This window comes from Chiloscyllium plagiosum, chromosome 10 (genome assembly GCF_004010195.1).
Source record: "Chiloscyllium plagiosum isolate BGI_BamShark_2017 chromosome 10, ASM401019v2, whole genome shotgun sequence".
Lineage (NCBI taxonomy): Eukaryota > Metazoa > Chordata > Chondrichthyes > Orectolobiformes > Hemiscylliidae > Chiloscyllium > Chiloscyllium plagiosum.
In genome coordinates, this window is record NC_057719.1 from 45,773,566 (window position 1) to 45,785,732 (window position 12,167).

Here is a 12,167-nt window from a genome sequence, read left to right on the forward strand (position 1 = left end):
AAAGTTGTGAGAGTTTGTTTATAAGTTTTCAAGCTGTCAGAACAGCACTGATTTAGGTAATCAGACCTGGAAAGGATCATAAAGATCATCAAAACTGGAAAGTCAGTTTGATAAGAATTTAAAGAGTTAAAATCAGAGTGATACTTTAGTATTAATTATCTGGGAAATAAGTTGAATCATTCTTTTTGCTGATGATAAGATCTTTCTGTATTTTTGTCTCTTTAGTGCGCTCTTTTTGTTAAAGAGTATTTACAAGTTTATGTAAATATGTTCCATGACTAGCCGTCACAGTAATCAACAGTGAAAATAAAATGATATGTCCAGCCAGGTTTCACTCTAGTATGTGACATGCCCGGTGCATTCATCATCTGGAAATGTAACAGGAGAAAGAGAACAAGGATGGATTAAAGTACTACAGCGGGACAAATGCGTAGATAAGGAATCCATTTTTTGTGTTATTCTGACTCCACTGAGGTATGGTATTTCCAAAGAGCTTGCCCACAGAGGGGTTATGCACCATATGGAACATCATGGAGATGTTGAGGAAAGCACTGTTATGAAGGAGGCAGAAGGGCTCCTGATGAAGGGCTTTTGACCGAAACGCCAATTTTCCTGCTCCTCGGATGCTGCCTGACCTGCATTGCTTTTCCAGCACCAGTCTAATCTTGACTGTTATGAAGGATGTCATCAATGAATCTACCTAAGGTTATCTTTGTGCAGGAGCAGTGTGGATAATATCAATCAGAAGTGACAAAGAGGTTTCACCAACTCTGGCTAAAACAGGGTGTTGTATAGAATAATATTATAAAAAGTGGACACTAAAATAATTAAAATTTACTAATCAATTCCTTAGAATTAATCATTCTTCTCAGAATCTCTGTGCCTTCTGGCAGAGTACAAAACAAATACACTAAACTTAAAGTTAACTTGTTTTAACAATACCTGGAACACCGATTGCTCGTACGAATGTAAAGATGATGTCACCACGTCCTTTCATATCATTTTCAATGTCATGAAGATCCATCAATGAGTATACATACTTTATTTCATTGAACAGCAAAATACTATAACAAAGCAATAAATATTCAGAGTTGTCTGAGCAATTCACAACAAAACTAAGGAACTAGCTCATTGAAAAAAGATTTCACTGCAAATAAATCAGAGAAATATTATAATTGTAAACTTAACAGCAAATACCAATATACAATTAATCCTACAGGAAGGCAGCATAAAAACTCAAAACTTAGTAATTACTGCAAACTCTCAATGATATATTTACAAAGAGCTGTACAATATAAAAAGTACTATAATTGCAGTGTTAATTTGCAAGAAAGTGATTTTATTAAAAGAAACATTCACACTGATTTCAAGCTGGTTATTCTGCATGATATTTGTAACCCAAACTGTTTTGGATACCAGAAATGTGGAAAATAAATTGTTTTCAAATAGCATGGTCTATTAGTATCACAGTTTAAAATAAAGTTTGAAACCCACCCCCCCAGATTCAATGTCATGTCTGTGTGAAGATGCATCCACCAAGGTTGTTTCAAGGATATGATAATTGGCCTCAGTAGACTGAAACTTAGCACCGAGCAAATGTTTCCAGCCTTGAATATTGCACAGGATTCTTGCTAGAAAGCTTGTATACTGGCTCAGGACAACAAGACAATCAACTACAATATTCCCACAAAAAAAGCAATATTTACTACACTTACATTTAAAGAATATTCTAAGGACATGATACCTGAGGTAGTTGGGAGAATTGCAACCCAGACAGTGTCTTTCTATAGGGGAGATGGGTAATTCTAGTTGGTAGGAAACATCTTGCCTAATGTTTACTAATGATGTCTGTGTAAAGTAAAGCTAAGTAATTATATTAGATATTCCCAACCTCATCACAACTGATAATTCAGTCACCATCCAAACAATGAACACGTGACAATAACACTCAAATTAAAATGGTCTCAGCATCTTTTCATGCATCAGACATATATAAATATTTTTAATCAGCCTGTTCAGACTTGTTATTACACACCTCTACAGTGGGTGAGGCTTGAATCCTGACCTTTTGGCCCATAGGTAGGAACACTACTACTGTGCCATCAGATTCCCTATATCTCTCACACACATGAATGTGAACGAGAATGTGAATTAAATATATATGCAATAAAGCCAAACAATGGTGTGGTGGAGAACAGAGGATGATACTTTAAAGAACAAACAAAATATCTGTCAAGAGGCATAGATAATACATCAGTGACCAGCAGAAAACAAAATCTCATCAAAACTGCACATTGAAATTAAGTTTGGAAGGATTTCTGAGCTAAGGAGCCTTTAAGGATTTCTTAAAATTCAAGGATGAATATTAGAAGCAAGCAAAAAGGAAAAAGATATTTCACAGTTTGCCTTAATATAAGGCAATAGTTCAGCTTTTCAACATCCTAGTCATTTAAGAAAGTGGATGTCACTTTCTTACAAAAAGATGTAATCAATTTTCTGGTGAACTGTTACATGCTTTGATGAGTAAATGGGAATCCTCTAAGCAGAAAGTGACACACACCACCCACACACTAAGGTATGTTGATCTTATTTGCATTTATGAGCATCAGAAATTGATTATATTGATTATGACTACATTTTTTTGGATTTTTTTTAACACTATTAATTCAATTTCTCCCACTCACACACACTCAGTGCTTCACAACTGATGAATTACTTCTGAAAATTAAACACTAACAGTATTGTGTAAATAAAGGGAGCAGCTGATGTGTGTACAGTTTGGTGCCAAAGGCAGCAAAGCTGAGTGAATATTTAGCCTGTTTTGGTGAAAGTTGAGAAAACACGTTGGCCTGGACCAAAGACCTGAAGTAAAGTGTCTCAGAACTTCTCTAGTCTGGATTAAGAAAGGTGAATTCCCACTGTTGATTACTATTCCAAGACATGTGTGGGTGAAAAAAAATATGTGCTTCTGGTGATGATATTCCAAATACATACAGAGAAAAGGATCAATTAAAAGGTTAGTGTTATCTGTACTAATTAAAACGCTGGGTTGACATTTGACTTCTCTTTTGATACATGGTATTTATAAGACTATACCGAAAGGAAACATAGTGAATTAATGTCATTCAATACAACATCAATTCACCCAATTCGCTGAATCAAAGTAGTAAATAGTAGCTTATTCTACTAGGTTTTCATCTTTCCGATTAATAAAGAAAAATATCTTGCATGCATGGAACCCTAACTTCAGGGGTACAGAACAACTCATACCAACTTCTTCTGAAAACCTAGAAACTTTATTTACTTTTATGTGAGTATTCAATCCTATCATTTTCACTAATTGAATTAACTGAATTTAAAATGGAACAAACCATTTAAGGACATACTTACAATAATATATTTGCTACAATTGCATCCACATCAAATAATGTTTCAGTTGCAAAACTCCTAAGCATTAGATTACCCCTATTAAAGAGAAAACAAATAAATATATTTAAGTATCAGTTAGAAGTTTTCATTAAATAGTCAGTTTCATGGTGTTTTAAGATTTGGAATTACGACCCCTGTACATGATTTTTGAACTGTATGATTCGGTTAATATTGCCTCATCCCATCCCTTCCACCAAAATGCATTACTTCACAACTATTTAATCCTATATGCCTCTTGTCTGTCCATTCTGTTGGCCTACCTATGTACTGGTGCAGTTCAGCAGTTCATCCAGCTCACCACATCTTCATCAGCAAATTTTGAAATATTTTCCAGCACTGGTCCTTAGTGAAACTATCTATCATCTTTCTGACTGATAAGAAATCATTTAACACAACACATTACTTTCTGTTTTTCAGGCAATTTCTAGCCAAACTGATGTTGATTCTCCTATTCCATGAACCTCAATTTTGTTAACCAATCTATGACATAGAAATTGGTCAGCTTCCTAAAACCCTTATTGAAAAAATCCACTGCCTTCCCATCATTAGCTATTTCATTCACTTTTTCAAAACATTCAACTAAATTGGTCAAGCACAATTTGCATTTTGAAAATCTTTGCTGGCATGTCTTATTTAACTTGTAGCTTTCCAAGGCCCTGGACATTTTTGACTTATTCTTGTTTATGAAACTTAACCACCACTGATATTAAACAGTCTAGCCAGTAGCTGACAGGAATGTTATTAAAATAACTCAACAAAGGCTGGTATCCCATCGTCAAGTCGCCCTTTATTTACACATGGAGAGTCCATGACACTCAAACACTAAGAGCCAGCTCTCAGAGTGAACAGAACCTCTGACACTCCTGTTTGTTTTTTTTTTATTTTATTAAACAAATTACAAAACAGTTTACAAAAAACATTGACAGCTGTACACAAAAGACAGCAATTTTACAAGGGAGAGGAGCAGCAAAGCTAGGCCCCGAACTCTACCGTTCAACCATTTTACAGGGAGAGGAGGACAAACCTCAAATCCCAGTTCCACATATGACAAGACAGTGACAATGACGTTTGTACATTAGACAATACCGTTACATACAAAAGTGCAGACAATACAGACCCAGCAAGCCCCCGCCCCTCCCACCTGACACTCCTGTTTGTATCTGTCAGCCAGAACTCCCTGATTGGACCAGATTAACAGCTCCAATCAGGAAACTCATATTCCATGAGGTGACCTCATTACAATCACTACATCCATCCCCCTCTGAGTCCAAGGATGTTGGCTGGTTCTTTTTTTGTAGGTGATGTAGGACCAGGTCAGGTTTTTCCAGAGTCAGCTGTGATACGGGCAGCATGTAACGCACAGTAGCTCACCTCTTGTGGCTAAAGTGTGTCAGAAGAAATTCAGTCTCCTCTTCATTCCACAAGCCAGTGACATCCACGAAGTCCACCTCAGATTGCGAGATTTCTTCCAAGCTTGACAGAGAGGGAGAACCCAGATGGAAAGGCAGTCGAGGAACAGGGCACATTTTGCTACCACACCGTTTGAGAGTTTGCAACTTTCATATGGTCCACGTGCTTGTGCAAGACCGTCACATCAACCCAAACTTTATACGTCACTGGACCTGAAGTCACATCAGCCAAGCCTCTTACCCATGTAGGGTTCATATGCCAAACGTCGTCCCTGAAATAGGCTGTCTATCTTGCTTAGCATTGGTGATCCCGATGCTGTTTCACCATCCCCAGCAACTGGGAAGATCACATCTAACCTGGTGTAGCATCTTCTGCCCATTAGCAACTCTGCTGGAGATACCATTTTAGTTGCATGAGGGGGTGATCCTATAATCAAATAGGAACTGGTATCTAGTGGAACTGTCGGGTGTTTCTTTAAACCTGCCTTCAAAATTTGGACTGCTCTTTCTGACAGACCATTGGATGATGGATGGTATGGAGCTGTCATTATTATTACGAATACCATTTGGCTTTAGGAAGTACTCAAATTCCCTCCATCATTCACTGAAACATTACACAGGCTGACGATACCCCAAATGGCCGTCTCGTACATTGGTACTAACACTTATGGGTATGAATTGTAGTGTGCATCTGGCAGTCCAAAAACAATTACAAGTTCGTATGGCTCATGTTCAGCTTTGTGAAGGACAGCTCTCTTGCCAGCTTTGCATATAAATCATCTATGTGGGGGATTGGTATTTATCCAGCTGCAAAAAGCAGTCTATCATTTGTGTAAAATCCCCAAAGACAAACTGAGCCATCAGCCTTCACAATCAATTCAACTGGTGCTGCCCATTCAGCAAACTGGACTGGTTTGATGATTCCTTCATTTTCCAGCCTTCTGATTTCTGCCTGTACTTTTGCCCATTAAAGCAAATGGCATTGGATGAGCCTTGTAAAATTGTTGAATTGCTTCCTGGTCAACATGCAAGGTGGCCTCAGTTCCTTTGCTAGTCCCTAGACCTTCCAGAAAATCTTCCAGGTATTTAAATAGGACTTCACTCAGGTAGTTACTTTCTAATTGAAAAAGATTAAGCAAATCCTTCCCCACCATTTCATCCCATCAGGCTTGGGTCCGAGCCTTTTACTACAATCAATGGTAACTGAACCAACTGCTTGTCATAAGAGTCCAGAACCAACGTTATACCCTTAATCTATAAGGGTTACCCTTAATCTATAAAGGCATAGGTTCTCAGTTTAGCCGAGACCTTTTGCAAACTTAAGGATTGGATTTCAGGATGAATTTTGTTAAAGGTTGGTTCTGTGATAACTGAAGTTGCCACGCCGGTATCATAAGACCATAAGACATAGGAGCGGAAGTAAGGCCATTCGGCCCATCGAATCCACTCCGACATTCAATCATGGCTGATGGGCATTTCAACTCCACTTACCCGCATTCTCCCCGTAGCCCTTAATTCCTTGTGATATCAAGAATTTATCAATTTCTGCCTTGAAGACATTTAGCGTCCCAGCCTCCACTGCACTCTGTGGCAATGAATTCCACAGGCCCACCACTCTCTGGCATCCTTCATTAGAACCAAGTAACCATTTAACCAGACATTTAATATGATTGGCTCTGATTTGGATGATGCTAAGTAATTTAATTGTTCCAAACAAGATCTAGGTGGACTTTCCAGGGTGTACATTTTCCAGTATACTGGCCTAAGAGTTGTTTTGCTCAATTTAGTTTGAGTGGGACTCTTTTGCTGTCTTGAGTCTGCACACCGTCAGCAACAACAATGGCTTGCCAGCCAGGATCCTGAAGAAAGTGTAACCATTTGGCTCTGGTTTGGCTTTGTTTTGGGGTTTCGGTGTGGGCTGATCTAGAGTCCCTCTGTTCAGGTTATGTCCTGAGTGAGGCTATGCAATTGCCTTCACTCAAGTGGTGTTCCGCAAACTCAGTCAGCCTGGTGAGGGTGTCCACTTCCATCAGAATATCCTGTAACTCACATGCTCCACTTGCTGTATTTTCCAATGATAAAACCAGTTTTCATGCCTGTTTGAAATCCAGTTAGGCCTCAGCTAGTAGGTGCTTTTGCACAGTTACATCATTAATCCCACACACCAAACAATCTCACAATATCTCATTAAGGTTTAAACCAGTCATATGCTTTTGCCAGTCATCTTAACCCAGTCAAAAATCCCGATACACATTCCCCTGGTTCTCAAATTGCCAAGTAAAACCAATAGGGTCTCAAAAGTAGAGGAGGCCAGGGATCGTAATATCTTTAACTAAATCCGTCAACTCTTGAAAGGTTTTAGTATCTGGTGCTTCAGTGAAAGTTAAGCTCCTAATAATCGAAAAGGTGTGGCTCCACAAGCTATCAGGAAAGTTACTCATTGCATTTCATCTGCCCAATGTTATTTGGCCAGAAAAAAAAAACACATTAATTGCACATCCTGGGCTTCCACTTTCACAGGAGAATCAAATGAGGCAAACTTCCCAAATAATGGCATGATGCTAGAAATGTTTACCCACAACTCAAAGAAGACAGTCATGAGTGAATGTCTTTAGGTGCATGTTTTTCCCTCGTTACCACTGAAATAATTCCAAAAGGCCAGTATCCCACCACCAAGTCACTCTTTACTTACACGTGCAAAGTCTTTAACACTGATTCAACTTCCTAAGAGCCAGCTCTCAGAGTGAACAGAATGCCTAACATTCTTGTTCTTGTTATCAGCTAGGGCTACCTGATTGGGCCAGATTAACAGCCCCAGTCAGAGGACTCATATTCTATGAGGTCAACCTGGATGACCTCATTACAATCATTACATTTGTTACATCATCCTTTTACAAGGATATCCCATTTCTCTGTAATTCTTTGTCATATCCCCACTTCTAGGTAAAATTACTAGATTATGACAATGAATCCACTATCCCCACCCCCACTTCGTTTATTAGCATGGGTTGCACAGGATTCAAGTCAGGCAACTCATTCACTTACTATTTACAGCCAAGAAATCCTTCCTAACAATTTTCACACCATCCACTACCTTTATTATCTCCACTTCTATTGATAATTTGACCACGTCAACTTCTGATAAAACACAAATATAGTTTTTATTAAGTGTTCTAGCTTTGCCTGTATCCTACGCATATATCATTTTCACTTTCCTTAATAGGTATCCCGCCAAGCCTCTTACTCCTGCTTACTAATTGAAAGCCAGTAGAAGGATCTTTGGCCAAAACAGAAAATGCTGGAAAATCTCAGCAGGTGTGGCAGCATCTGTAAGAAGAGCTGACGTTTCGAGTCTAACTGAGTCTAACAGTTAGACTCGAAACGTCAGCTCTTTTCTCTCCTTACAGATGCTGCCAGACCTGCTGAGATTTTCAAGCATTTTCTCTTTTGGTTTCAGATTCCAGCATCCGCTGTAATTTGCTTTTGTCAAGAGGATCTTTGGGTTCCCTTTCTATATTAAGTTCAGTTTTATTCTTATTCTCCCATTGCCAAGCTTATTTTCTTCTTCACTTCCCATGTCAATTTATTGTATATGACCTGGATCTCACTTTAATAATTTACACATCATTGACCCTTTTCTCTTTCATTATACTGTCGATCTACCAGATCATTTTAAAGAACCCAGGATTTTGCTCCCTCTGCATTTTGCTCTTGTTAGAATGTGATTAGTCTATATTTTAAACAGTTCTTCCTTAACATCACACATTGCTCTGTTAAACCTCAAGAAAAGCTAAAATTAATGTGATTTTTCAGGCGCTTTCAACTTTTTTGATTGTTGATTCCTCATGAATTATAAGGAAAACTGCACTGGCAAATATATTTTTTGTTAATATAAACTGCAAGGGAACAAAATAATTAGCTGGACTCGAAGCAAATAATTTAAATGAAACATTCTGGTGTTTGATTTAGAAAATAGTTATAAAAATGTTAATTTACTGGAAAAGATATGCCTTCTTCAGGATATCTTCATCTTCACAGTATTTTGGTACTGCTTCTATGGCACAGTCAACCTAAAAAACAGCAATGTTTTAGTGGGATAATACAAAACTGATAACACAGCAAAATGGCTACCAACCAAAAACTGCCTCTTATCGAGTCATAGAGATGTACAGCACAGAAACAGGCCCTTCGGTCCAACCCATCCATGACGATCAGATATCCCAACCCAATCTAGTCACACCTGCCAGCACCTGGTCCACATCCCTCCAAACCTATCCTATTTATATCCTCATCCAGATGCCTTTTAAATGTTACAATTGTACCAGCCTCCACCACTTCCTCTGGCAGCTCATTCCATACATGGACCACTCCTCAGCCCATTGGCCCATCTGTTCAAGATCACATTGTACTCAGAGGTAATCTTCTTTGCTGTCCACTACACCTGCAATTTTAGTGTCATCTGCAAACTTACCAACTATACCTCTTATGCTCACATCCAAATCATTTATATAAATGACAAAAAGTAGTGGACCCAGCACCAAGCCTTGTGGCACTCCACTGGTCACAGGCCTCCAGTCTGAAAAACAACCCTCCACCACCACCCTCTGTCTTCTAACTTTGAGCCAGTTTTTTGTCCAAATGACTAGTTCTCCCTGTATTCCATGAGATCTAACCTTGCTAACCAGTCTCCCATAGGGAACCTTGTTGAATGCTTTACTGAAGTCCATGTAGATCATGTCTACTGCTTAGCACTTCTTCAAACTCGTTTCTTAAACTAAAGCTTTTCTGCCTATTTTCTCTTCCTCTTTTCTGTAGAGCAAGACCACATAGAAACCAGTTTACTGATATAATTCTTCAGGGAGTGACATTGATGCTACATCAGCTCAAACTAAGTTCATGCTGGCCGTGCTTGAGAGGATGGTAAAAGCCTTCTTCTTGAAACCATGTAATCCATTTATTTGATACTTATTAGGCAAGTTGATTTCTTCTGATGTTTTGCACCTTCACTTAGTCTACTTATTTTTTGAGGCAGGTAATCTCCAACAATAGCACTGTAAGATGAGCATAAAAGCAACTCAGCTAGCACTTCCATCAATTTTCGTTCTCAGCAGGTAACCTCTAATTAGTGTATCCGTGGGCCAAGATGTTTGGGATTCAAAACCCAAGGCTGTACAGCTAAGATAAATTATGTAGAATTGCATTAGGGTTGCACTGTGACAAACACTAATATCCGGATTGTTGTATTTTCATTTGCACTGTTTTACATTAATATTTCCGTTAATATTTAATTAGGTTTTCATAAAGGAAACGAGAACTGAGGCTCTCTCCCCACAACCCTCAGTTTTGTATTCTTATCACCTAACACTCAAAGAAAAATCACACTTTAAAAGTAAAATATATTACAAAGAAGTAATTTTAATTCACCTGAGCCACTGTGATGCCATACTCTTCAAGTGATTCTGATGATTTTTCGAGTTGTTCAAGAAAATGTCTGATTGCTGGATTTGCTGAAACAAGGAAACAAAAAAGGCTTCTAGTGGTTTGAATACTTACTCTTGTAATTCCTGTACAGCAGGTGATCAGACAAAGATAAAGAAAAGCTTACATTCTACCTCCTCTTAAAATAATTTACTTACTTGTCTTTATTTAAGTTCAATTTGCCTGATGTAATTTTGAAATAATTAAGTTTTTAATAAAGAAGAGGGAGAATGAACCAGAAAGTAACTCCCATTGACATGGAGCCATTCATATTCTCAGATAACCCCACAATAAAGCACTTTTGAGCAATATTCAGGACTATTTTGTGGGCAAAGATGGCAACATAAACCCTACAAACAGCAGTGAGGTAAAGGACCAGATAATGTTTGTTAAATAATTCTGGTTGAGGGACAGATAACTAGACAATAACTTGCATTTATATAGGTCCTTTAACAAAATGTCCCAGTTGCTTCACAGAGGCATTTTAAAATGAAGTATGAGGCCAAGCCACATAATGACAATAATAGGGCAGATGACCAAAAGCTTGGTCAAAGGTTAATAGAAGGAAGATAGTGAAGTAAAGATGTAAAGAGATTTAGGGAGGGAAATCTAGAGCTAAAGGTTTAGGCTGATGAAAGCACAGACACGAGTGATGGAGAAATTAAACAGGGATCCTTAAAAGACTAGTCAGTGTAAAAGAAGCACAGATAACTTGAAGGATTTAAGACTGGGTCAGTTTGCAGAGGTAGGGAGGGATAATGTCATAGAGGGATTTGAAAGCAAAAATGATAATTTTAGAAAGTGATCTTGCTTACCAGAAAGGAAATCTAGGTCTGGAATGTGTGAACTAGACTTGGTGTAAGTTAAGACACTGGAAACAGAGTATGGGATTTATATTGAAAGTGAAGGGTGTGTGGCCAGCTATGAGTATATAGGAATAGGAAGTGCCCTATTCTTTAGCAAATAGTGACATGGGGACTTGCATGCTGTTCCTAATTGGCACACAGAACCTCAGTTTAATGTCACGTTCAAAAGGCAGTATCTCTGACATTGTAGCAGTCATTCAGTATTGCAGCAATCAAATTATTTATGTGTCATCCTGCAATACTATGACACAGACACAACTGTGCAACAACTAAGCCAAGACTAAATTAGGGACATAAAAGGGGAAATTATAAAAATTATCATCCACATAATCTGTCAGATAATAAGCATCATTCATCAGGACAACTGACATCAATCAAGCTATTTCCGTGTTGATTTAATTTTCAAATTTAAACTGAAATGAACAATAAAATTCAGGTGAATAATTCTAGAAGAAAACTCAACTCAAAAGCTAAACTGATTCTTTTCAGGTGGTTATTAATTTCCCGACAAGGAGTAGAAAGAGGTTTATATGTTTCTTCTAGGGCTTGAAATTTAATTTAGAAGTAAAATTAAGTAAATATGATAGAGTTATGTTTTCAAGAGTGAGTTTGATTCAGGATTAGAGCTGAAAAATGTGTTGCTGGAAAAGTGCAGCAGGTCAGGCAGCATCCAAGGAGCAGGAGAATCGACGTTTCGGGCATACGCCCTTCTTCAGGAATGAGGAGGGTGTGCCAAGCAGGCTAAGATAAAAGGTAGAGAGGAGGGACTTGGGGAAGGGGCATTGGGAATGCGAAGGAAGGAGGTTAAGGTGAGGGTGATAGTTCGGAGAGGGGTGGGGGCAGAGAGGTTGGGAAGAAGATTGCAGGTCAAGAAGGCGGTGCTGAGTCCGCGGGTTGGGATTGAGATAAGGTGGGGGAAGGGGAAATGAGGAAGCTGGAGAAATCTACATTCATCCCGTGTGGTTGGAGGGTTCCCAGGCGGAAG

At 38.5% G+C, this 12,167-nt stretch overlaps 1 protein-coding gene across 2 annotated transcripts in view; it reads right to left on the reverse strand.

The window, feature by feature from the left end:
- Nucleotides 1-12,167, reverse strand: part of txndc16 (thioredoxin domain containing 16) — a 120,198-nt gene that overhangs the window by 101,657 nt on the left and 6,374 nt on the right. For both annotated transcript variants that reach the window (XM_043697652.1, XM_043697651.1), the window contains exons 3-6: nt 10,263-10,345; nt 8,835-8,908; nt 3,391-3,465; nt 943-1,064 (exon numbers count right to left, since the gene is read on the reverse strand). In XM_043697652.1, coding sequence (XP_043553587.1) covers nt 943-1,064; nt 3,391-3,465; nt 8,835-8,908; nt 10,263-10,345 — 354 coding nt within the window. The remainder of the gene's footprint in view (nt 1-942; nt 1,065-3,390; nt 3,466-8,834; nt 8,909-10,262; nt 10,346-12,167) is intronic.